General features: G+C 37.2%; 1 protein-coding gene across 2 annotated transcripts; it reads right to left on the bottom strand.

Annotated features, from left to right (window-relative positions):
• Nucleotides 1-76: 76 nt before the first annotated feature.
• On the bottom strand, nt 77-27,798 carry CASP8AP2 (caspase 8 associated protein 2). Of its 2 annotated transcripts, none has more exons than XM_088138531.1 (10): nt 27,693-27,798; nt 25,342-25,420; nt 23,854-23,934; nt 21,301-21,398; nt 20,754-20,828; nt 20,197-20,312; nt 14,569-16,733; nt 9,536-12,761; nt 4,215-4,314; nt 77-1,451 (listed from the first exon to the last, which is right to left on the bottom strand). In XM_088138531.1, exons 2-10 carry the CDS (start codon nt 25,391-25,393, stop codon nt 1,395-1,397), a joined length of 5,970 nt encoding a protein of 1,989 aa, XP_087994657.1. In that variant the 5' UTR covers nt 25,394-25,420; nt 27,693-27,798; the 3' UTR covers nt 77-1,394. The 2 variants fall into 2 exon arrangements, with proteins under 2 accessions (XP_087994657.1, XP_087994661.1); XM_088138535.1 differs by lacking the exon at nt 27,693-27,798 and adding an exon at nt 26,939-27,622.
• Nucleotides 27,799-27,892: the final 94 nt, after the last annotated feature.

Genomic DNA, 27,892 nt, shown 5'->3' with positions numbered 1-27,892 from the left:
CAACTGAGAACAAGACCGACTTTCTTACTATTCTGTACTGTTAAGAAGCACAAATGTCGTTTTATGATTCTAAATGTTTAATAAAGAAAAAAAATTACAGGTAAAGAATTGTATTTAAACACAATATTTTACACAATATAGAATACTGTACATTATTTACAGGAAAGTAACATTTAAAACTTACAATTTATACACATGCACATCTTTACACCACCGCCACACCTCCCTTCCTCCCCCCCCCATATATCTCCAAGTCAGTATAGCAGAAAATCAGTTTTAATCAATGTGATGAGTTTTAATGTTGGCAGATTTTTTAAAAAATGGGGTACTTTGTGGGTGTTGTACCTTACATATTCTATGCTGAAATAAAATCTTTACCCTTCAAAAATTGGGTCTTATCAGGACAGGAGCATAGATCAATTTAATTGGATTATCATTAATTTTAATCTTGACGCTTTTAATCAAAGCATGGGATTACATTTCAGATTGCACACTTCAAAAAAAATGCCTGGGTACTTTTGCAGATAGATATAATTTAAAAGAGAAATAATATTTTAAGTTAGCTTGTGGCAAATTTGCTTTAAAAGTGAAAGTTGGATATGAAAAACAATTTTACATTAGTCTGTAAAATAATATAGGGTCTTAAGCAGAGGAACATTTTGTTAATATTGGTATTTTATTTGTAAAATAAACACTATATACTAGTTCCTCACAAATTCTAACTAATAAGCCATATATGAGGATTTGGAAAATATACTGCAAACTTCAAAATTCATATTTGCACTTCCTAAAAGAGAAAAAAAGGAGAGTTTATGCTCAACACTCCTTTTAAGTTTTCTCATGATTACTGATGGAGTCATAGCTTTGTGTTAGCACACACCCCTTTAATTTCTGATCAACAAACTATAATGAGACTGTTCAGCCCAGAACAACCCCATGTATGTTAGCAACTGGTCTTGTGCTATCCCAAAAGTGAAAATACGAAATAATGAAAATATGGGTTCTGACACAGTAGAAGAAGGAATAAATACCTTATTCTTCTGTATTTTGCAAATGATTTTTGGCACCTGCCGTAGATAGAAAAGTCTTAGCTTAGAAAATTCACAACAGCTCGGGAAGTGCAAGCCATAGTACTTTCTTCTCCCTCTGTATTCTAAAATGTGCAATGTTGTTAGTGAGTTTTATAATTTGTTTGATGTATTTAATGAGTATCAGTTACTAATTCCAAAAAACAGGGTCTTACAATAAAATCTATGAGAATAAATGAAACATTTAGATTACAGGTAAAAGGACATGCAACAAACTGCTATTCAGACTTGGAAAGCATGCGCTCTTTCTTTCTCACATACACACAGTGCATAGATGTGCATAGATTCCTTCATTTGTAGTAGCTATTAACTGCCATTTGACATCTTGAATAGCTTCACTAACTGCTTGAATCTTTCTTCAACCTATGGAGAGAAAACATAAAATTTAGAGCTTAAAATATAAAACAATTTACAGAGTAGGCCTTTTCCCTGGGAAATAATGAGCATCTCAAGCCATTCCCCCTTGCCCCAACCCCCCATGCATTCATATGGACATGCAGTCAGGTAAGTGAATCAATTATATTAATTCTGATTAATATGGCAGCTAGAAAAAAATGCTGCCAGTCACAGAAATGTCTACTAGCCAAATCAAAGATGTCATTTGTATGTCCTTACAGGTACTTGTTTTAGTAGGATTAATTATTTTATTATAGAGAAAGAAAATCATGATAAAGACTTTCTCTGGTTTCTGTAATTTACTCATTCTACTTGACTGAAGAGTGGAATCTGTTTCAATGTAGACCCATGGCACTTAGAACCTACAGACTCCACTGTTCCACCAGCCATTCATCCTAACTATTACCTATGCCATAATCATGGAACATAGTTCCACTAAAAGAGGTCAAACACAATCCAAAATATTGCATATTTTATGCTACAATATTAACTAGTTTGATATAGTGGTTAAGGCATCAGGCTAGAAACCAGATGACCATGAGTTCTAGTCCTGCCTTTGGCACGAAGCCAATTGGGTGACCTTGGGCCAGTCACTCTATCTCAGCCCTAGGAAGAAGATAATGGCAACCCACTTCCGAAAATCCTGCCAAGAAAACTGCAGGACTAGTCCAGGCAGTCACCAGGAGTCAAAACTGACTTGAAGGCACCCCCCAAAAGAGAAAAATTTGATTCCTCATAAGAAAATGTGCCACTTCTATACATTTCAAATTTCATATATAGGTAGTCCTCACGTAACGATAATTTGTTCAGTGACCATCTGAAGTTACAGTAGCAATGAATGAATGGTACTTACTTCTGGTCCCCAAAGTTATGGCCGTTGCAGCACCCCGCAGTCAGGTGATCAAAATTCGGGTGTTCAACAGCCTGTCCACACTTATGACTGCAGGGGCACTTCAACTTCCCCTACCTGCCTCTTCCCCCACATCTCCACCCTTTTGGCCGCCCTGCACAGCAGCACTCCTCAGCAGCGGTGGTGGCGGTGGCAGCGCTGGGGCTGAAGTAGAGGCCTGGGGCCTTCAGCAGTCTTAGCCCCAGCATTGTCGTCGCAGAGGAATGCTTCCTCAAGCCCCACGCCATGGTCAGTCACCATAGCGCAAAGCCCCAGATGCTGCCCTGCCCTCCACCAGCCCTGCTGCGCCCAGCTGACCTTTGCTGTCTTTTTCGTCCCACTGCTGACGAGGTGTGCCCGGCCTGGTCTTATGCAAGGCAGCAATGGGAAGAAGATGGCGAAGGTCAGCTGGGCACAGAAGGGCTGGCAGAGCACAGGGAGCAGGGGCTTTGCACTGGGGTGTCTGGCTGTGGCATGGGGCCTGAGGCAGCAGTCCTCTGCGGCAGCAGCGCTGGGGCTGAATTAGAGGCCCAGGGGCAGCGGCAGCTGGCTGAGACTGCTGGAGGCCCCGGGCCTCTACTTCAGCCCCAGCGCCACTGCTGCCAAGGAGTGCCACTGTACAGGGTGGCTAAAAGGGCAGAGATGGGGGGAGATAGGCGGGTGGAGGTAGTTCAAAAGGCAGCAGTCCCTTACCTTACCAAGGCTCAGGGCTGGGAGAGATCAAGCCAGGAATGGCTTAGATCAGGGCGAGTCCTTACCTAACAATCGGTGGGATTTGGTTAATGATGGCAATGGGGACTGCTGGGATTTCCATCACTAAGCAATGCAGTCACGTGACATTGCACTTTATGACCTCATTGCTTAGTGATGGAAATTCCAGCCCCAATTACCATCATTAACTGAGGACTACCTGTATAGTTTTTATGGTAGAATAAACTGCATTTAAAACCAGATAAAATTGCATTTAAAATCTATATAGAAACAGTATTATTATTAATTTAAATGAATTGTACTAATTCACTTCTGTTCTACCAATTATTTCATTAACTTAGAGACCAATTTACAATTTGCTACATCTTTTTTTCTGATTTACCTTTCCTCTTTAGCACTTTAATTCAATAAAATATGACATCACAGATTCCATATTTACACTATTTCTGACCTTGTCTTGATGGCCTCCATATCTAGACTACAAGTGTCTGCAATGGAGAACGTCTCTATTCAAGAAGGGTCTCCATAAGAGTGAGGGCCCTGGACAATCAGGTTCCTCAATGCCACAGTGGGTCTCTATAGATAGAGAGGTTCTCCACTGTAGATACTCAAAATCAAAGAAGAATGAGAACAGGGTTGGGGTAGTGCACTAACTGAAAAGGAGTCCTAAAATATTCACCTAGGAGAAGAGCTATTGAACTCAGCAAAACTACCTACAAAGTTAAGCATGTCTAGATTTCTATTTGTGTTGAAGCCTAGAATAAACACCTCTACTAACTTCTTTTTTGCAAACAGAAAACAACCTCTCTTTCTCCAAGGATCTCTTCCCCAATTTCCAGAACCATAACATGTAATAAGTTGGGCTTAACAGATCCATCTCTGGCACAACACTAATTTTTGTTTAAACTGGAGTTGGTAGTCCTACTGGTGAAGTAGAGAAGTTGGGCAGTATGCAGAATTTTTGTCTGTGTTTATAACCTTTTAATGGCTAATATCTGGAGGGGGGCAGAATTTGTCTTAATTTCTGAACTATTTTTATTCTAGGTGAATATGGTATACTCTGTTCACTCAGGCAAATACACAGATGAGAATGAAACATATTAAATACTGATTCTTATTCAAACACATACCTGAGCTGGAGTTTTTTTTAACCGCTCAGCAACAGAAGTGAATGTTTTTCCTGAAGGTCCTTTTTTCTGACATTCCAGTAGGATCTCCCTGTCATCATTTCTGTAACAAACATATAAAGTTAATTTTCAGTTAGTGAATACTGACTTGTTTGATAAGAAACCAATCACTATCATTTCATCCATGTTAATAATTTAAAAACAAGAGGTGAATTTCAAAGCCAAAGGATAAAAAAACTGATTCTGAAATTAAACTCTGGTAATTTTACCAGTTAATACTTTTTTTTTTTTTGACATTGCTCAAAAACTTGTTCAGAGCAGTGATCAGCATGATGACTGATAATGTTACTCCATGCACTAGATTAACAAAACAAAATGACTGCCTATGAGATCATGTTCCTTTATTTAAAAGAAACAGATTAGATATTTCCAATGGACATTTAAAAAAAAAAAGCGTATTGATTATCTTGCATCATTTGCCTGATGAAGCAGTAAAAATGAATATAGAATTTCAACTTGGAACAATATTAGGCCAGTGTGGCTCACCACTCCTCAGCTATACTCAATGTCAGCTACAGAATGTTATACAGGATGAGGAAACCAACAATGCATATAGAATAAGAGGATCAACTCACTCAGAGGTATTACTAAATATCACAATACTATTCATGGGTTACTCTTGATCCCATTGATGGCTGGCTTGACAGTGTATATGTTAAACAGGGCATATCAATATGCATGTTTACATAATTACAACAATAACATTAATTAAAGAAAAAGTTAAAAATCAGATACTATCTAAAGTATCCCCTTCATGGATCACTGCCTTGTCGTGGCGAAGGGGCTTGCGTAACTCAGTGAAGCCATGAGCTATACCGTGCAGGGCCACCCAAGACGGACAGGTCATGACAGAGAGTTCTGACAAAATGTGGTCCACTGGAGAAGGAAATGGCAACCCACTCCAGTATCCTTGCCAAGAAAACCCCATGGACAATGTTAAAAGGCTAAAAGATATGACACCGGAAGATGAGCCCCTCAGGTCGGAAGGTGTCCAATATGCTACTGGGGAAGAGCAGAGGGCATTTCCAAGTAGCTCCAGAAAGAGTGAAGCGGCTGGGCAAAGCCGAAAGGACGTTCAGCTGTGGATGTATCTGGAAGCGAAAAGAAGGTCCGATGCTGTAAAGAACAATATTGTATAGGTACCTGGAATGTAAGATCTATGAACCAATGCAAGCTGGATGTGGTCAAACATGAGATGACAAGATTGAACGTCGACATCTTGGGAATCAGCGAATTGAAATGGACGGGAATGGGTGAATTTAATTCGGGTGACCATTATATCTACTACTGTGGCCAAGAAACCCTTAGAAGAAATGGAGTTGCACTCATAGTCAATAAGAGAGTGGGAAAGGCAGTAATGGGGTACAACCTCAAAAACGACAGAATGATCTCAGTGCGTATCCAAGGCAAACCATTCAACATCACAGTAATCCAAGTCTATGCCCCAACCACTGATGCCGAAGAAGCTGAAGTTGACCGGTTCTATGAAGACCTACAACACCTTCTAGAATTAGCACCAAAAAAAGATGTCCTTTTCATCATAGGGGATTGGAATGCTAAAGTAGGAAGTCAAGGAGTAATCAGAATAACAGGCAAGTTTGGCCTTGGAGCACAAAATGAAGCAGGGCAAAGGCTAATAGAATTCTGTCAAGAGAACAAGCTAATCATAGCAAACACTCTTTTCCAACAACACAAGAGACGACTCTACACATGGACATCACCAGATGGTCAATACCGAAACCAGATTGATTACATACTTTGCAGTCAAAGATGGAGAAGCTCTATACAGACAGCAAAAACAAGACCAGGAGCTGACTGTGGCTCAGATCAGGAGCTTCTTACTGCAAAATTTAGGCTTAAATTGAAGAATGTAGGGAAAACCACTAGACCACTCAGGTATGACTTAGATCATATTCCTTGTGAGTACACAGTGAAGGTGATGAATAGATTTAGAGGATTAGATTTGGTAGACAGAGTGCCTGAAGAACTATGGACGGAGGTCTGTAACATTGTACAGGAGGCAGCAACTAAAACCATCCCAAGGAAAAAGAAATGCAAGAAAGCAAAATGGCTGTCTGATGAGGCATTACAAATAGCTGTGGAAAGAAGGAATGTGAAAAGCAAGGGTGAAAGGGAAAGATATAAGCAACTGAATGCAGATTTCCAGAGAATAGCAAGGAGAGATAAGAAGGCCTTCTTAAATGAACAATGCAAAGAAATTGAGGAAAACAATAGAATGGGGAAGACTAGAGATCTCTTCAAGAAAATTGGAGATATCAAAGGAACGTTTAGTGCAAAGATAGGCATGATAAAGGACAAAAAAGGCAGGGACCTAACAGAAGCAGAAGAGATTAAGAAGAGGTGGAAAGAATACACAGAAGAACTATACAAGAAAGATCTTAATATCCCTGATGTCCATGCTGGTGTGGTCACTGACCTTGAGCCAGACATCCTAGAGAGTGAAGTCAAGTGGGCCTTAGGAAGCATTGCTAACAACAAAGCTAGTGGAGATGACAGTATTCCAGCTGAGTTATTTAAAATACTAAAAGATGATGCTGTTAAAGTGCTGCACTCAATATGCCAGCAAGTTTGGAAAACGCAACAGTGGCCACGGGATTGGAAAAGGTCAGTTTACGTTCCAATTCCAAAGAAGGGCAATGCCAAAGAATGCTCAAACTATCGCACAATTGCACTCATTTCACATGCTAGCAAGGTTATGCTCAAAATCCTACAAGCTAGGCTTCAGCAGTACGTGAATCGAGAACTACCGGATGTACAAGCTGGGTTTCGAAGAGGCAGAGGAACTAGAGATCAAATTGCCAACATTCGCTGGATCATGGAGAAAGCACGAGAGTTCCAGAAAAACATCTACTTCTCCTTCATTGACTATGCAAAAGCCTTTGATTGTGTGGATCACAACAAACTGTGGCAAATTCTTAAAGAGATGGGGGTACCAGACCATCTTACCTGTCTCCTGAGAAATCTGTATGCAGGCCAAGAAGCAACAGTTAGAACCGGTCACGGAACAACCGATTGGTTCAAAATAGGGAAAGGAGTACGACAAGGCTGTATACTGTCACCCTGCTTATTTAACCTATATGCAGAGTACATCATGAGAAATGCCAGGCTGGAAGAATCACAAGCCGGAATTAAGATTGCAGGGAGAATCATCAATAACCTCAGATATGCAGACGATACCACCCTAATGGCAGAAAGTGAAGAAGAACTAAAGAGCCTCTTGATGAGGGTGAAAGAGGAGAGTGCGAAAGCTGGCTTGAAACTCAACATTAAAAAAACTAAGATCATGGAATCTGGACCCATCAATTCCTGGCAAATAGAAGGGGTAGAAATGGAAGCAGTAACAGACTTCATTTATTTGGGCTCCAAGATCACCGCAGATGGAGACTGCAGCCATGAAATTAAAAGACGCTTGCTCCTTGGGAGGAAAGCTATGGCAAACCTAGATAGCATATTAAAAAGCAGAGACGTCACCTTGCCGACAAAGATCCGCATAGTCAAAGCTATGGTTTTTCCAGTAGTAATGTATGGCTGTGAGAGCTGGACCATAAAGAAGGCTGAGCGCCGAAGAATTGATGCCTTTGAACTGTGGTGCTGGAGAAGACTCTTAAGAGTCCCCTGGACTGCTAGGAGGTCAAACCAGTCAATCTTAAAGGAAATCAACCCTGATTGCTCATTGGAAGGACTGATAATGAAGCTCAAGCTCAGATACTTTGGTCACCTAATGCGAAGAGAGGAGTCTTTGGAAAAGACCCTGATGCTGGGAAAGATTGAAGGCAAAAGGAGAAGAGGACGGCAGAGGATGAGATGGTTAGATAGCATCACTGAAGCAATGACCATGAAACTGAGCAAACTCAGGGAGGCAGTGAAGGACAGGAAGGCCTGGCGCAATATGGTTCATGGGGTCACGAAGAGTCGGACACGACTTAACGACTGAACAACAACAACAAAATCTAAAGTATTACAACTATTTCCAATTTTAGCATTCAATTGAGGTAGAACTGATAAAAAGTCAAATTCAGAAATACTTTTTAGTGAAGAGTTAAGACTATGGCCTCTGAGCAGAAACTGGCTGGCAGATTTGAACCTCTAGAACATCTGAGTTAGTCATGTATGCAATATAAAAGCTATAACCAATAAGAAAAAGAAAAAAAATCAATTCAATGACAAATTACATAACTACAGGTTATCTAAGCAATCAATATTTGTTCTTTTATTTCACTAATTTCCTGGTGGTCATTCTGTTTCATCCTCTCTCCTCTTCAGATATTTTCCATTTACTGTCCAACAACATATAGGCTACATAGGTAAAATACTTCAATGTCTCAGATTCCTAAAGGGGCCTCTAGAAACTACTTGTGCAAGGGAGAGAGCTGCTAGAGCTTTCTAGCACCATTTGCAAAACAATAATTTGTAGGGTCTATTTAAGAAAGCCGCCACAGATATAATAGCCCACCTTCTGGGAAAAGCATGCATGACTAAGACTGCTTATTTCTTCATGCACTTGAATTAATTTTCTAAATGTCTCTGTGGAATGCCCTTGCCTTCTAAAGATGCAGAACCAGAGGCTGGGACCAAAAGATTCACATAATGCTCTGCTCAAAGATCCATGCCTCAGCATCACTGTTTTCAACTTTCAACTGTTAGGCAAAGGCTTTTTCATTTATCATTTTGAGGTCTTTTTTTAAAAATCCTTTAGCATTTGTTTTCATTACGACTTGATTTGAGAGTCTTTTTTGAACTAAGGATAATAAATGTTGCAAATGCATTGATAATGACTTGTTCTACTATGCTCAATTGTAAAATGCTGACATTTCCAGATGGAAACTGGCTGTTACAGATATACACAATGCAATATACAAACTACACATCCCTATTATTCAGATGAGGGAACAATTTTGTACCATATGTTCAGAGTGGCTTCTAAATTCCCCTCTCTCAGCTTATACAATTTTCATAGCAAGTAATGGAAGACTGCATATTTACTCTATCTCTGCCAGAACAAAGATTAAAGAAGTTGAGCCTGCAGTAAATGATAGCTATGCACTCATTACCAAGGAATGCCATAATGTTTAATGAGATCTACAATGGGAATGCATTCTTATTCAGCATTCCAAAATCCTTTAATTAGGAGTAAGCAGCGCTAATGCCCATGATGTGGTGTATTAGAAAGCAAAACATAATCTCGATCTATTGCACTTTCACTCTCCTAGTCAAAACTGTAGTTCATTTTTCAGTATTCTTACCTTGTCCATGAAATTACAACTTCTCCTTTCTTCTTAATGATATTTTTGGCACATAGATTTGATGGTGACATAAAAGATGCTGAGGATAATAGATCTTTGTCCCTGACTGAGGCTGGCTTTGTACTGGGTGAACTTGAGGCTACAGAAGTTCTCTCTTTTGAGTTTTTGCTATTTTTGCCAGTTTTTTTAAAAGTTAATTCATTACTTTCCTTTCTTTGCTTTTTTGCACTAGATGCTTCTTCTGTTTCCTTTTTCCTTTTTTTGCTTTCTTTGTCAAATTTAATTGGACATCTTTGACCATCCATATTAAGAGTAATATTTTTTTCAAAATTGCCATCTCTTGTAGATATGTCTAGCTGATTTACGTTTTCTTCATCATCAGTCTTTGACACATCAGCTACTTCACAATGACTATCTGCTTTATGTTTCTCTTGATTTTTACATAAGCTTCTCATTCTACAATTTAAAGCAGACTGTTCTGTGAGATCTTGTGAATTAAGTTTATTTTCCGTAGGAGTCTCATCAGTTAAGCCCATATGTATATCAAAATGATTCTGAGAGGATAGCTGTTCCACAGGTGGAACTACTATTGACCTAACTGGGAAATCCTTTACTTTAGCACAAGGTATATTTTGTTCCTGGAACACTTTCATGGGGATTGTTTGAGGAAGCTTAAAAACCTCGGGTGCACCTGCATTTTGACTTATTTTATTTGAGGGTTCTCCCAAAGACACTGCAGATATCCTTAGTTCCTCAGGAGGGTCTTGCAAGTCAGGTTGTCTTTCTGAGGCAGCATCATTATGCAATGCCTGATTGGAAGCAAGCAAATTAGGGCCTTGAGTTTGGCTTGTATTACAAAATGGCCTTTGAAATTCAGAGATGCTACAGGATTGTTCTTGTCTGTTTTTATGAAGCAGGGATTCTACAGTATTAACATCACCACCAGGATGGAATTCTTGCTGAGGTTCAAAAAAGTCAGGAACTGAATCAGTCTCAAGACAGACAGATGTTTTTTTCACAAGTTCCAATGAGTTAGAAACCTGCTTTTCCATAATATGGTTATCCACTTTTTTTTGAGAGTCATCAGTATTTATAACTTCTTTAGACATTTTTATCTCTCCTGAAGGGATACTTTGGGAAGTTAAAGTACCAAGATTTTCTTCATACATAATTTCATCCTTCTCTTTTTCAATGACAGAGATCAGTGGTTCATCTGGTATGGCTGTTTGATCAGTGGGAGAGGTAGATGGTGCAGCACGCCTTATTTTAACAATAAAGTGATCATTTGATTTCTCCATTATTACTGCCTGCATTGGAAGGCTTGGACAATACTGAAATCCAGGAGCAGCAGGGATATTTGCCCATGATGAAGAACAGCTTGATTTACTGCTTGAATTATCAGATTCCAAAGCCAAATGGATGTCTTGTTCAGAAGCATCCTCCTCTTCTAGATGAGCATCTTCACTGAAGTGTGCATTTAGAACATCTTCAGGAACTGATCCAAATACGTCAGGTTTCAAGAAACTAAGATGAGCATCTGACTTCAAAGGAGAGGGAATAGTCAATGACACTGCTAGGTCTTCCAAAAGAATAGAAGAAACAAGAGATTTTGGTTTTTCCAAAACACATACCTCACCTTTCTTCAAGGTAGGGCTAGTAGGAATTTCAAACATACAGCTTTCATCTAGAATATTTGGATCAATGGGCATTTGCAATCTAGCTAAAAATGTTGAATCTCTTTCAGGTGAAACTATGGGCCACTTAATGCCATCAAGTACTCTTGATTCTACCTGGATTTCCTTTGAAATTGTTTCTTCAGTCTCATATGCAGGATTATTTCCACAGTTCTGACCTTCTGGAATTTGTTTTTCTGGTGTTCTGAATTCCCACTGATTTTCATCAATGAAGTCAACGCTCTTTTCTGAAAGGCCAGAGCCTTGTAATAAACTTTTGAACATTTCACCCATTTGAGCGTCATTAACTAAATTGAATGTCAGCCCAGACATCTGTTGTTCTGTTAGAGGTCCACAGCTGATATCAGATTTGTGAGGATCTCCAATCATATCCAATCCCTCCTTTTCGTATTTTCCAGTTTTCAAAGCAGTATCCTCTGTGGAATTCTGCTTAAAATGTGCAATTTCAGGGTGAGAATGTGTTGTGCTATCTGTATGGGAATATTTATATTTTGTAACTATATTTTTGTGGGTAGCTATTTTATTTGTTTCCTGGTGATCTGCCTTAGACAGACAGTTACCTATAACTGGTTTTGGAAGGACACATTCTTCCAGCTTTTTCATTCTAGCATTTAAGCCTGGTTTCTTTGATTTCTGTCTGTCAATTTTATTATTGACAAGGTATTTTGAGCTTTCTTTCCTTCTTTTGCCACGCTTACTATCATCATTCTCATTTCCCAAACTTATCAAATTGCACAGCTTTAGGAGAATTTCTTTTATTTTATCAAACAGAAAATCAAGTTGTTCATCCACAAGTTTCCACAATTTTTTCTTCATATCTGATTGTTGCTTCTCAAATAGATATTCTATTGCAGTATTTTTTTTAATCTGACTGAGTTCAGATTCTATAACTTCACAGAGATTTATCTTTATGGCCTCATTTGATTTACACATTTTAGAGAAGTCAATATATTTTACCAAAGATGTAAAATTCAGAACTGATGAATCTATTATTTTATGAAACTGCTGTATTGGAAACTGTATCTTAAATTTCATATAGTTTTTCCGTACTTGTTTTCTTATAGCTTTGAGCATCTGCATAAATTCATGTAGAGTAGAAGGTTCAGCAGTAATTTGAACTATTTTTTCAAGACAATCAATGCTCACAGCTTTATTTTTCTTCATTTCCTTTGAGAAGATTGCGGTTCCATCTTTAGGCTTTTCTTTACTTTTTTTCCCAGAGGCCAATTTTCCAGGACCTTCGTTGGAAGGTACATATTTGGCCTTGTGGTTGCATGTATTCTTGGATGTATTAGATCTCTCAGGAGATGTTTTTCTTTTCAATTTTTTACTATTTTCAGATTTCCTTTCTATTTTAGGTTCATCATCAGCATCACTTACAATTTCTCCTTCTTCTAATTCATCTGAAGACATGCTTAGCTGAGACTCTTCTAAGATTTGGTGATCACTGCAAAGTGGCTTTTGATTTTCTTTGTTGAGTTCACTTGAATGGTTCCTCCCCAGATAAACAACTGCACTATCTGGAGCAACATCTAGGACCAATAGAACAGTTATTAAGTTAGTAACATATCACTCCAAAAAGCAAGTGTCAAAACAAACTGCTTTACAGTATGATTCAGTTGCTGTTCATTTCAGGACTAAATATTTCCACTTATAATTGCCAATAACTCTGCATTTCACATTTTAAAGAGGCAGCTTTGAGAAGCTATATAGTATAATGACTAATATATTAGCAGAGAGATTTATATGCAAATTCCTACCCAGCCATAAAGCTGAATACATAACTGGCTTAGACACATTTTCCCTTAGCCTCACCTATTTTACAGAGTTGTTAGGATGACAAAATTCAAGGGTGACTACAGATGCTAGATCTGAGCTCTTTGGAAGAAGAGCTGGGTAAAAATAAAATAAACCAATCTTTGGAACTGAAAAAAAAATGTTTTCATGGAAACCACTTCACACTAAATATTGGAAATGCAACATAAATTATAATGGGATTTTAAGGATCACTGTTCTAGCAACTAATTGTTGACAAGACTGAAGTTGCACTCCACATTTCAATAAACTGTCACTAAAAATCTTAAGCAATGTTCATATAACAATCTGTGTGAATCTAAAAGATCAACCTCAGAATATGAGGTTTAAAGTTAAATGTTGAGTTAAATGGATTTGCATTGTAGCTGTGCATACTTTGTTTACTCAGAAGTAAGATATGCCAAGTTTATCCTTAAAATATAGGCACCTAAAGTGTAGCATATTTAGTAGGGTTACCCTATTTGGGCTGCAAAAATCTATATGATCACCAGATTGAAGCCAGATAGTTTTTTCCGTATCTCAAGTAGTCATCCAGATTTCTGCTGACCAAATATGGTAGACTTACTGTATAGGAAAGTACTACAACAGCTGCCATCTAACTTGGAATCAGATTCCAATTATACTATGTGCAATTCAGTTCTGCTGGAAATCAGACTTAGAATTAAAAGAATATGCTTAGGATCAACACTCCAGTTAATTATTATGTTAGTAATATCTATTCACTCACTCAGATCTAGCATTTGCTAACAGCCATCCAGTAAGGCTTCTGGGATTAGAAATTTGAAACTAGCATTTCCCCATTAAACCTCAATGGAAAATGCTGCATAAATTGAATCATTAATTACCAAGATGATTGAACAGATATGAAAGAGAATGTGGTTTTCCTCCACTACAGCCAAACTGCTTTTTCATAAGAAATATCTAAAAAGAAACTTACCTATCTAATTGGCTTTTGAGGAGGTAAAATTAAAGCCACGCTTCTAATATCATCTTTTTTTCAGTGTGAGACTAACTGAGAATTATGCCAGTTTCTTGACCCAGTTTTTCAAAAGTTGGAAGCTGGATTACCCATCCTTGTAAGGACTTTCTCCTACCTGCCTCACAGCTTAACAGAAGCTTGTTGGTTATTTCACACCTGGATCACCAAAATAAGTTTTGAGCAAATCCTAAAAATTAGCATTGCAAACCAGAATCAAACTATAATTTGTAACCTACATTTTTGGGGCTTGAGTAAATTGTATTCTGCAGGTCTGGGGTAAACTGTAGTTTCACTAGATGAGGAATTATTATATTAATCAGTGGGAAAGAAAGAAAGTACAGTACTCAAGCTCATCTCCAAACCTCCAACCAGCAGGAAGTAAACAGATGGAAGGAAAAATGAGTTTGCTACTGCTGTACTTTGTATTATGCTACGGACTTTTTTGTTTTCTTTTGGCATAAAGACACTCCCTCCAAAGGCATACAATCCTGCCAGAAAAGGAATACATTTTTGTAACAAGTACAACAAAAATATGATAAGTATACCTGTATTATAAGTTGTCACGGGTCCTTTGTAAGAGCTTTCCATTCTGAAGATTTTACCCAAGGGTCGTATTGGACTGTTAAGAGGGCTGATTGCTTTTGGGATGTACCTCATATGATTTAGATCAATGCTCAGTACTGAGTTATCATCATCAACTGAAACTGGATTTGAGTCTCTTGTCTGAGATGTAGCATTTAACCCTTTATTGCATGATTCCATTTGGTTTCCATGATCAGGAAAGCTTGGATTCGAATTTTCAGCTTTTTGGTCAGTTATTGAAATATTTACACATAGTATTTTATCATCTTCTATAGTAGTCTTATGAAGAGGAGATATGCTTTCTTTTTCAGAGCACTCCAAGATCTTTTTATCTGCACAATTACTGGATTCTTCTTTTGTCATGGATGAGTCTGAATCCGTCCCATTGATCTCATCTATTACACTAAATGTATCAAAATCTACAGAACTTACAGTCTCCAGGTCATTGAAAGAATGATCTAACAGTGTATCTGGATCCATGGGATTTGCTAGGCTAGGTGCCACACATATTTCCTCAGATCCCTGCATCTCAATCTCAGGAGGATGGAGGAGTTTCTCATTACCAATCAATTCATGCTGCAGTGTTGCATTTTGTGGGGATGCTTTAGGTGGCTTAATATCCAAAATTTCTGCTGGAGTCTCATTTGGCTGATTTGCTTTGATCTCAGAAACATATGCTATTTTTTCCAAATTGGTTTGAAGGGGACTGTTATGGATTGGTCCCAAAGGCATTTTTGCTTCGCTAGTGGCATTAGTTGGTTCAGTGGGTAGTAATATTATTTCCTGACTTGGACCTTCCATCTCACATTCGTTAGTAGTCTCTGCTGCTATTTTGGATTTGTCTGTCTGTTTCTTAGCAGGTGATAGAGTTAAGTTTAGTTTCTGCATGAAGCTCAATTTTAAGTCTTTGCTTTTTGATTGCTCTTCATCCCTTTCCATCTTAGTGGGCATCTGCTTGTCCATAACCTCAACTATCTTGGCAATTTCTTTGGGTGGAAAGGATTTCTTTTTCTCTCTCTTCACACTGTCTTTTATCTTAATGTTTTCTTTTACTATCTTTTGTGGAGTTTCTTTTGAATTTCGTCTTTCAGTTCGAGAATTTCTGCTTTCTCTAGGTTTGTCTCTTTCATTTTTCCTTTCTGCTTCTGTTCGATATTTATCTGATTTTGAATGGGTGCGTTCAAATTCACATTTTCTGCTATCTTCCTTTGAGTTACTAGGTTTTCTCTCTCTATTAGAACTGTGTGGCAATGATGACTTCCCTCCTTGGAGCCCAGGATCATCTGTTCCTTTATTTTTCCTACAATCAGTATGTTTTATTTTATTGTCCTCTATGTAACCTTTACTTAATTCTTTAGGATTTCTGACAAGTGTATTATTTTCGGGGGGATTAGTAACTTTACCAGTTCTTTGTTGTTCTACATATCTATTGGGTTGTCTGTTTTTTTGTCTACTACTGCTTTCCTCTTTGTTCTGTGTTTTTAAGTCCTTCTGGTTTATGATTTGTAATTTTTCAACCCTATCATCACTAATGTGTTCAGTTTTAAGCATTAATTTGTCCTTAGGAACTGATTGTTTTTCCTTAGTAGAAGAGACATTATCGGTTCTTTTTTCTTCATACCAACTGCTTTTGACTTTTAAGTCTTTTCTATCTTTCCACAGTCCATTTCTGATTAATTTTTCTGGGTTAACTTGTGACTTTCCAGGAGCATCCACTATGCCATCAACAGGACTTCCAACATTTCTGTATGTTTTTATTTTGTATCTGCAGTCATTATCCTTACTATAATGTTCATTATCTTTCATTTCCCTCTTCCCCTTTTCTTTATCACAAGAGCTGTCAACTTTTATCAGCTTTGTTTGAACACCATCTCTGTGAAGCTGTTCAGGATGAGATTGAGATATATAAGAAGTATCTTTTTTTTCTAAATGAAATTTCTTATTTTCTGTATCCCAAGATGAATAGTTATGAGATACATCTTTGGCTAATTCTTGTTTACTTTTAGGATCTGCTTTTGAATTATTTTCTGGAATGAAATCTCTGGATTTATTTTTTGGTTTTGATCCTTCGAAGTTCCTTGTATATGTTCTACTGTAGGTACTCTGATGAACTGGAGCTTCCATTAACCTGTTAATAAAGAGACTATTTTAATATGCTACATTGTAAAACAACTATTCAAAATTTAAACAGCCTTAACATTCTAGTAAAGTATCAATTGCTTGCATTAAGTTGCAATAATGAGGAAGGCCAGCATGTTAAATAAATATGTACACTGTTGCCTTCAGATTTTTATAAAGAAGAATTAGACTTAATAATTTTATTAAAAAACATAGTCAACTACAAATTGTCCAGATTTGGACAACACAGCAAGTTGAGAAACATTTAGAGTTGGTTCTGGTTGGAGTGGCTTATAAGCCCCATATAAATGGGTAAATGTGGTTCATCTTCTTCCTAAGATCTGTAACTAGAATGGGGGAAGATTGTATGAGCAAAATCTCACTTATAATGCTAAATCAAAATTTTAATAGTATTTTATTAAGATTTTAAAATTACAAAGTTAAAAGTTAATGCTAAATCAAAATTTAGTTTACATTTAAACAACTGATCTTTTGAATATATCGCTTTGCTCCAGGTATTTGTAGTTGTGATATGGTATGATTATGGTAAGAATTGTTTTATGCCTGACTCATTCGTTACCACTGTAGAATAGTTTTCACAACAGTAACCACATACAAAAATTTTATAAATTTTTAAAAAATGTTAATGCAGATCAGTTAGATTAAATCAATAAGACTTTTTGATCACCAATAAGTTGCAAAAACTATTTCTTAATTAGATCAAAAATAATTTCTCTAAAGGCTACCTATTACCTATAAACTCAATCTAGTATGGAGGACTGTCTTACATGAAAACCTGAAAACATCAGAAGAAAAAAAAATATACCAAATTATGCTGAAGAACATAGGACTGCTTCTCTCTTACTGATACACAAGATCTATCTACAACTTGATCTGATCCTATTTTAAATGAAGTTAGGGAATAAACCTTGGATTTCCCATATAAAAAGTATGTACTCTACCACTATGGCCATCCCTCAATAGACAAATTATTTTTTAATTGCAAAGATTGGGCATTCATGCAGTTTCCCAGGACTACTTTATAAAAGCATAATTTTATTTCAAATCTAAAGTTATTAATTCGCATGTCTCACTGGATTTTGCTCTAAAAATAAACTAGTACAGATAATTGAGATACAAACATAGATAATAATAACACAGCTGAGTAAAAGAGAATAAGGTTAGGCTGTTAAAAAGGCTATATACCCTCTACCACAATCAATAAACAGATGAAATTTTTGCAACTGATGAAAACAGATACTGATTACTGTACAAAAAATACCAATTTAATATTTTCTATTTCTTAATTCAGTCATACACCTCAACCAAAATAACCAGAACAAGTGTACCTCCACCAGTTAAAATTGGCTCTACCTAATATCAAATCATGTGTTGATTAAACTATTTATTGAACAACTAAATTCAGTTCTGCAAATAATTGCTTTAAGGCCTACATTAATTTTAAGCACACAGAAAGGGAGAACTCTCAAGTGTATGGCAATGATATTCTTGTATTTTGTTCCTTCTCTTTCCATCTCAGCCTAGTTTTTATTCATCAATACCCAGAATTCAATGTAACGTGTTCAACTATGTTTGGTTAGACCAGTTTTGGGATCTATATGCAACTACGTTTTGTCTTCAAAAATAAGAAAAATACATATTTATATCCAACAGATATATTTTAACTTTAATATCATTTTATAACCATTAAGAAAGCAAAGACACCAGATTCAATAACATTTTCACCAGAGATATGAACATTGAATCAAGTGCAGAATCCTGAGCTAATAATCTAGAATGTAAACATATGTGGAACAAGATGATATACTGGACATACAAATGAAACCAGTTGGTGTCTTAATAATTAAAGGGGGCATACAAGTATCAAACCAGAAGAGTGATTTGGATAACCTTTTCTTAAGATCTGTTAAAGTCTTGAAGGATCCTCTGAGAAGGGACAAGACAAGACAAGACAAGACAAGACAAGACAAGACAAGACAAGACAAAGAAAAGAAAAGAAAAGAAAAGAAAAGAAAAGAAAAGAAAAGAAAAGAAAAGAAAAGAAAAGAAAAGAAAAGAAAAGAAAAGAAAATAAAAGAAAAGAAACTTTAGGACATAATTTGAAGGACATGATTAAAGACCAAGATTGTTAAAAGTACAGGGAAGGAATATAGAGTTGGTTTATTTGATCAAGGCTAAAATAGATATGTAGTTATTTCTGGTAATCCTTAATGGGCTTTTGCTGATAATGAATGAATGATGAGGCTTCTGGATTTTGTTTATACAGGTAGTCCCCGAGTTAAGAAAGTCCAGTTTACAGATGACCCATAGTTAAGAACGGAGCCTAGTGTAGCAAAATTCGAGTTAAATTCACAATAATTTGAGTTAAATACACAATACTACAATAATACTGTTTCAGCTTACATACAAATTCAACTTAAGGACAGACTTTGGGAATGGAATTCATTCTTAAACTGGGGATTACCTGTAGTTAAGAGATGAGATATGAGATGAAGAGAGTACCTGTTGTATTTTAAGAGATGGTGAAAAATTACTAAAATTGTTTATACTTGTTGTGATGAAGGGGGAAGTTACTTCTTTATTTTTTTATTTTTTTTCCTTTTCTACACTTTTTTTTATTCTTATTTTTTTGTAGCTTGTATTAGTTTTTATGTTTTCTAATTGTAATCTTTAATAAAAAATATTATAAAAAAATAGAATGTAAACATGTAGGTCAGTGCATCATCCCATTAACTCTTCCTTCCATGCAACTGAACAGACAAATCAAGGAACAGCTTGGTATTATGTTCAAACTTGGGATTTTGATTAAATACCCAGGGGAAGGTATAGTAAACATAAAGCTAGGAATGCAATCAATTATTTGGTGCAGATAAACACTCCCAAAGAATTATCCAGATATTTTAAACAATACTGAATGAAACCCAAACTTAATTATATTTAAAGCAGAACTAGCTTGTCTTATTAAGTAGCAGCAACTAACCCATCTTGTCTGAGTTTGGAAGTTAAGAAGAGCAGGGCCTGCTTAGTACCTGGATGAACGATCTCCAAGGAATACCAGACTTATAGGCTAGGCTAGAAAGAAATAAAAAAACCCCAAGAGGCAACGGCAAATTGCTGCATTGCTGACAAGAGACTATATCAATATGCCACTAGAAGTCAAGTTGTACTTTTACAATCAATTTTACTACATTTGTTTCAGTGTGTTTTCTCTATATAAAATTAAGTTTGGATTTTATCCTAAAAATTTATCTCAAGAAATATAAATACATAAATGCTAATAGCATAAATTTTTCTTTACGATACCAAACTTTCACATGGGCTTGGAAATGTTTGCATGGAAAGAACACTTCTATTTTGAGTTAGGGTTTTCTTTCTTTCTTTCTTTACTTTTTTCATCTTTGAAAAACAGATGAAATTCTTTCAAAAACAACGTGTAACTCAACTTTCCGTACCTTCGCTGCAGATTACTGATTTCTTCATCCTTGCGGTTAATTTCCACTCTAGCTGTTTTGATAAGTGCTGAAATATTCTTTTTAAGGGACTGATTTTCACTTTTTAGAAGAGAATTCTAAGCCAGAAAAGACATATCAACCTTTAACAGATTATAAACTGCATATATGAACAAAAACATGATAAAGTTATCAGTTCAAGAAAAATGTGTATTTAAATTTATTATGTTTTCTGTTGTAACAAGCTCAAGAAAAATATGTTATATTCTAAACATATTTAATTTAATGTTTCCTAGTTAAGCACATATAGGATTGCCGATTTAGCCATTAATCCTACTGACGCTGTCCTGAAAATCACTATCACTGCCCAGAACGTGTTAATATGTATAGGATTATGTTAATCTTCAAGGCTAAATGTTTTATGATAACTACAGCACTCTATTAAATTATCACTATATTTTCAAAAATAGTCATTTTCATGAAGTAAGCTCTTCCCATTTGCACTTTCTGCTGTGTGTGTGTGTGTGTGTCATGGATCCTACCACTTATTGTCATATCACCTGTTCTTGTATTTCCTGAAGCTTCTTCGTCAACTCTTGAAGTTGTTGCTTACATTTCTCATGTTCAGCCTGCAACTGTAAGACACAGATTTCCTCATTTATATTAAAAAAAACATACTTTGGATACAGCAAATATAGTTTTAGTAAGTCATACAAATGTTTTCTGAGTTTTAAGGAAATGTTTTCACCCCCAACTAAACATGTACATATAAAGTACGTATTCCATTCATTTTTATTGCAACATGGACAAACAGTGCTATTTGTAAAGCAAAAGAAGCCAAAATCCAGTTAGTATGGTTAATTATGCTTTAGTTTTTGACTATGTTAAATTTCATTATTAATAAATTCCAAATCAAGCCCTTTCTCCTTAGGATCCAAACTGCAACTTCTGTTTAATTCTATAAAGTAAATTTTAAAATCAGAAAATGTTGAAGTTCAACAATACTTTCAATTATATGTGTTAGAATAAGCACAAATATAACTGAAATGTTACAGTTATCTAGCTGCAACTTATTTCATTGATGTATTACCAATCTAAAATACATACTTCATTGAAAGTAGCTTCCTTGGCTGTTTCTTCCTCAATCAGGATTTCATCAAATAGGTTTAAACTACTTCTGATTGGCACTTTTGTAGCACAATTGACTGAAGCAGGAAAGATGAAAAGAAGAGATTGTTTTTTTTAAAGAATACTTCATTTTCTTTGAAAGAAGACTACTAGGCATCATTAAGCTGGTAGTAATGATTGGCTAGCACATACCCTGGAAATCACATGAGAAGCTTCACATTGTGACTCTGTGGTTCCACACACAAAAACTAAGCCAAATATCATTATTTTTATTTTATTTACTCTTATTTCATACAGTATTAAAGCCAAATCTTATAATTATTAACTTATATATATACCTTCTTTGGAGGGCAAACCACTTCTATTGCACTGCATTATAATCAGACAGCAGATTTAGGTTCAAATCCCCGATGAGATAGTTATTTATTTAATAAAACTTGTATGCTGCTTCAGTGGAAGGCTCTTAAATGTCTCACAACCAGTACAGTAAAACAATCATATATCAAACAATTGTTAATATTGAGAAAAATAATAATTTTTACAAAAACAGTCTCTTAAAACTGTTTTGAACAAGAACCTAACAAAATTTAGTTTGGATGTAACAACAGTATTCATTCTCCAAAGCTGTATGGAAGAGTAGCATTTTTAATGCCACTCTGAATATTAGTAGGGAGGTAGCAATCATAACTTCAGGTGGGAGAATATTACAAATAGCAGGGCCATAACAGAAAGATTAATTTCTGAGCACCCAATCTACCCATTTCCTAGAGGGTAAGAACTCACAACATACCTTCTCTGTTAGTTCCTACTGGGTGTAGACAGTCTCAAAGGTACCCAGGAACCAAACTATATAAGGCTTTATAGGTGAAAACCATCACTTTAATTACACCTGGAAACAGACTGGTAGCCAATGCTGCTCTACAGCAAAGGTATTACAATATCAGCTCTCATCCATTAGGAGGTATTTCACACCAGTTTGAACACAAATTTTTGAGTACTCCTGGGTAATCCAACCATAAGGTGATCCAGTCATAAGTGTATCTCATTCCATTGGCACATTAACTGAACTGGCAAAGACTCTCCTACTCATGCCTTCCACCAACCATTCAACAGGAGGAGTGGGTCCAGGAGGACCTCAAATTGCAGACCTGTTCTTTCTGGGGAACTGCACTTCCATCTGGAGTTAAGGATGGAATTGTAATAGGAATGGAAGGCTTCTGAACTAATGGTCATTATGCCTTGCTGGGTTTAAATCTTAGCCTGTTTCTCCCCATCCAGATACCAAGTCAAGACTTCTTCCACTGTAGCTCCAACTCAGCCCTGAGTGGCAATGTACAACTGGTAATTACCTCATTTTGATACTTTAACCCATGTGTTAGCCACACTAGGTAGACTAGACAAGGAAATTAATTCCAGAGGAAGGCTAAAACTACTTTTATTGAGATTGCCTATAATAACAGAATCTTGCAAGTCTGATTGTACTGTACTTCTTCCTCCTTTTTATAGTTCAGTGAATTGCCAGTGACTGCTCTTTGCCTAGGCAGTGTTTAGCTCCAAGTGAATGTGTATGATTCATGATAAGTACAAAATACTTAGCAAAAAGTCATAGTGGCTTGTTGGAAGTTTTTCCACTCTAAGATTCCCCCAAAGATTCTGGTCACTTTAAACAGTACAACTAGATAACATTCCACGGATGCAGTAAGCGTGAAGAATTTAACAATGCTTTACTGATCTTACTGCCATGGTGCAACTCTTAATCTGGCTCATACCCATATTTTATCATATTTGCTCCTTGTTTTTCACTACCATTTTGTCTCTTAATTTCATGTCCTGGAGCTCGTCACTAAACCAAGCAGAACCCCAGGAGTGATAAATGGGGAGAGGCAATCCTATGTAGTGCCTTTGCTGCCTCTGTATATCAGAGGTCAAGCAGATGACTGATCAAACTGCCTGCTAAATCTCTGGGAAATTCCCTAAGCCCCCTCTGAAAACCAGACAGATCCATAAGGCATGTGGGACAGGCTATTTAAATATGTTTCTCCCCAATACAGAAGCTGGTGGTGGCATGAGCCTCACAATTAAGGCTGAAAATGATATGTTAGTACAAGGAACTGCTAGTAATGTCCCCGTAACCAGATCATGTTTCATCTACACTGAAATAAATACCAGATCCAGTGTGTTGCCACCAAACCCCACCCCATGAGTAGGACCTGTGATGATCTGGGAGAAATCCAAAGTTGTCCTGGCAGCCATGAATTCTGAGCTGACTTTGACACACACTCAAGAAAAGTTAAAATCCCCTAGCACTGAAAGCCTGGAAGAGTAAGCTACTAAACTGGAGGTGGTATCAAGCTTATAAAACTCCTTGAATTACTTTGAGACTGTCTTTGTTTCATCAGGTTTTCAGCATTTCACCAGGCTCTTCTATAGGGGGAGAAAAATATCTATTTTTTTTTTAGAGGAAAGTAGAACATATTTTTTTTTAGAGGAAAATAAAGTAAAAAAAAAAACTTCATAGTTCAAATAACATACTAGAAACAACTGGAGTGCTGTCTAAGCCATCATAAATATCCACAGAACTCTCGTCGCCATCTCCTCCTTCGCAAGGAGAAACTGCAAATAGAAAGAATACCCCACAAAAGATTATGTTAGTCATTCATGAGTACATATGCAATAACTGTAATATACAAGGGATAAAATAGGTTGTTCTACAAACAACATTAACAATAATCCTACAGCAAAGCATTTTATCTAATCTATCATGAAACATACCAGAGGTTGTACCCAAACATATTGAAACAGAAACTGATTTGCTTCTCTCTCTTTATTGATTTTACATTGTATCTGTGGTTTTATGTTTTTGCAACTGTGATTTGATTGATAATATTTGACTGATATTGTGAATCACTGTGGGCTTGTTTGATCAGGAGTAAGAGGGTCATAAATATGATTAATAAATAAATTCCTGATCAGTTTCCCCCTCCCCAAAATCCAGTTACTGGGACCAGTTTAAAAGTGAACATGAAAGATATAAGAAAATAAGCTTTCTAAACTTTTCCTCATGCATTTTTCCTGACTAATAACACCTGGGGAAAGAAATACCTATATGTTTTGTCCTGTGGAATAAAAGTAACTGTGGAAGAGGGGACTTGTGAGGGTTGAAGCAGGTAAGGTCAGAAGGAGTCTGAGACTTGACAGGACCATTACCAAAACATTGTACAGGTGCTTTCCACATCCAAAGTTAATAAGCAAATGACAAAAAATCTGTTACCATGCAAGGGTGAGAAAAATGTATAGGATTTAAATCCTGGGCTGATATAAATATGGCTTGATTCCTAGAATTTACAGAAGTTGCTCTTTATTTTTTATCTGCAATAGTAGCAGCTTATTTATCGAAGCCATGCCTTTGACTCTTGAGTGCAAATTTGAATTTCGAAAAGCACCATGAGACTAGCATCTCTGTTCAAACTATGAGTTCAGCAGCTTGATTTTATAAAATAAAAAGTACATTAAAAGAATAATTGATCAATTATTGTTGTGTCAGAAATAATGTGACATTACAACATAATCTAGCATTAAACCTCAGAAATTCTAATGCCTAGTTTCTGTCTATTTAACTGACAGTAATACCAGCCTAGTCCTATCAGCCAGGAGAATTGCTGGAACAATGTCAAGAGTTGCTTATATCATCATAATCAAGAGGATATTCTATGCTCATCAGCACAACTTTGCCTTTGAAGAATAAAAAGATTGTTAAAATAACATACAGTAGAACTTATCAGCAAACTCCTTTTCTTGACCTCCTTCAGTAGTGCAAGAAATGAAGTTATGATATTGCACCATTGGCAGGAATAACTCCTGACACAGTATGACTTATAACAGTCATACACAAGAATCTACCTAAATTGAACCTTTTGAAATATGTTATATGGCTTTTTTCCACCGTTCTTCTAGACAATACCATACAATAGAACTTTTTTCTGATGTGCCCAAAAAAATAAAGCAATCAAATTTACTTACTGCCATATAGATTAGAAAGTGTCATTCCATCTTCCTCCTCCTCTGTTCCCATTATAAGCTCTTCCTAAGTATACCCCATCTAGGTTTGGCAGAAAAATTTAGGACATCAGTCTAAACCACAAGACAAACATAATTTTATATCAGGAATACACAGCCTGGCCCAGGGTCAAAGAGAGTATCTGTACATATGCACATATCTCCATCCCACATTTTAAACAGAGTTGTGGGAGGGAGGACCTTCATCTCTCTTCCATGAATCCGTTTTTTTTGGAAAATAATGTCACTTGGCAGCCCACCAAGCTGTCTAATGCTTTTTTCAGTCAAACCGAGAAAGGAAGTTTCTTCACCACCATAAAATAATCTGCTAGCAATTCACCCAACAGAGAATTGTAGATTGGAAGAGGTTATCTCAGCCATCACATCTAAACCAGGTGCAGTGCAGGAAACCAAAAATGAACTATCCCTGACAGATGGCTATTTAAACTTTGCTTAAACACTTCCATTGAAAGGGAGCAAAGAACTTCTTGGGTAATTGGTTTCACCGTTGGAACCATATCTGCTTTTCCCATCATGAAGTTTTCCCTAGCTTTTAACTGGAATCTGACTTCTTGTAACTTGGAACCATTTATTCTATGCTTGATAGAGAATAGGTTATGTCATGGACTTTTTCTGCGTGACATTCATTCAGTATTTGAAGAATGCTGATTTTCTTTACATATCCCTTCTCAAAACTAAACATGCCCAATGTCTTCAATCTCTCCTCATATGATTTAGTTTCCCTTAGTTATATTTGTTTTCCATCTCTACACCTGTTCCATTTATCTGAATTCTTTTTATGATACCCAGAACTGAGCACAGTACTCAAGAACCAATGAAGAACAAAGTGAAACTATCACTTCCTGTGATTCAGAAACTGTTTTTCTACTGGTGTGGCCTTAAACTGCTTTTGCTTTTTTGATAGCCATGTCACACTACTGGCTTATATTCACCATGTAATCTAAGGGCCACACGTAGCCTGCAAACTGTCCATCATTTTAAATGAATGGCAACCACAAAAGCTCATTGGGTTTACTTTGGGCCAGTCACTGTCTCTTAGCCCAATCTACTTCTCACAGGATTGCTGCAGAGAAAAAAATGGGAGAATATAGCATTATGTATGTCATGCTGAACTCCTGAACAAAAGGTGGGACATAAGTCTAATAAATATGTAAATATTTCAACAATCAGATCCTTTCATACGAGTTTTCCAACTGTAGTGGTTACGGGTATTGGACTAGGAGCAGTCAGACCCAGGTTCTAGTCCACCCTCAGTCACAGAAGCTCATTGGATAATTTTGGCCCAGTCTCTTTCAACCCATCCTGCATCACAGGGTTGCTGTTGGTGGAGAAAATAGAAGGAGAAAGCACTATGTGGCTTTGAGCTCCTGAATGAAAAGTGTAATAGAAATCTAATAAATAAATAATGGTAGGTGGTAAGTAGGCAGATTCTGATACATCCGTGTGGGGGGGAAAAAAAGCCAAAGTAATAATCAGTAAGACTATCAGAATCCTGTTATTTTCTGCCTGAAAGAACAAACCATAACAAAGGTGTTCTCACCCAAAACATCCTCTCCAGTCATCATCCATCACGCTTAACTTGACGGAGGTGCCAAGAAAAGGACTTCCAAAAAAGATCTAACAGTAGTCTTACAGCTTTAATGTTTTTCCCCAATTCAGTGGTAGAGCACTCTGCACATGTTCTTTGTGAACCTAGAACAAGACTGAAAAACCAAACTACACCAGAAATAGAATGGAGTGGTGGAACCTTAAGAGGCTAGTTATGTCTAGAAGGGAAGCAGAGACAGCTATTTTCAGTTGTTCCCTGAGCTAATATTAAAAGCGAGAGAAGGGAATCAGAAGAGATGTCCCGACACAATCTGCTCTAGTGCTAGTTTCTGACGTGCCATGAGGGTTGTTTACACAGCGCAGCGAGCCTGCAAGAGGGACCCACTGAAGTCCGAGGAGGGGTAACCCATTTTGTCACCTCAGAAATTCCGCTCCTTCATTGGAGCGGCCGAAGGTTGACTGGGCCAAGCTTACGGAAAGCAGGGCAAAGCGTGGGCGCGGGGTGGTACGTCCGCCTTCCGCAACCTGGTGTCCTCCAGATGCGGTAGCCTACAGACTGGCTGGAATTGCAGACGCTGAAGGCCAGCACATCTGGCAGGCAGCAGGTTGGGGAAGGCGACGGCAGATGCTCGGAGCGGAGCGGATATAGAGGCGAACGGGGGGTTCAGAGGAAGCACTAGCAGCCCGCATCAGCTCCCCCACGACCCCGCCGAGACCTCCATCAACCCTCTTTCCCTCTCACGAACCGGAGTGAAGTGACGAGGCTGCCGTTCCTTTCCCTGTTTCAACGGGAGTGGCGGAGCCCCCCTTCAACCCCGCCAGAGCTTCATCCCCTTGCCTTTCTCGCCAGCCGTCCCCCACAGGCCAAACCGGTGGGGGGGGGTGGGGCCAGGAAAGCGTAACCAATCACTCAAGACGCCGAAGCACGTACACTCGCGTGACATCA

The sequence above is a fragment of the Python bivittatus genome, unplaced genomic scaffold (assembly GCF_059951505.1).
Source record: "Python bivittatus isolate LINGU-HERP-01145 unplaced genomic scaffold, Pbiv_v1 ctg000020_np1212, whole genome shotgun sequence".
NCBI classification, from domain to species: Eukaryota; Metazoa; Chordata; class Lepidosauria; order Squamata; family Pythonidae; genus Python; species Python bivittatus.
Note: the sequence above shows the minus strand (reverse complement) of the source record. Positions and strands in the feature narration are given on the sequence as shown.

Excerpts from the sequence above, each read along its gene's own strand:
- CASP8AP2 (XM_088138531.1), bottom strand. The coding sequence starts at position 25,393 with ATGGGAACAGAGGAGGAGGAAGATGGAATGACACTTTCTAATCTATAT. Across the intron at positions 21,399-23,853 it reads CAGCACTCCAGTTGTTTCTA|TCAATTGTGCTACAAAAGTG; the intron begins GTATGTTATTTG and ends TTCCTGCTTCAG. Across the intron at positions 12,762-14,568 it reads CGTGACAACTTATAATACAG|ATGTTGCTCCAGATAGTGCA; the intron begins GTATACTTATCA and ends TATTGGTCCTAG.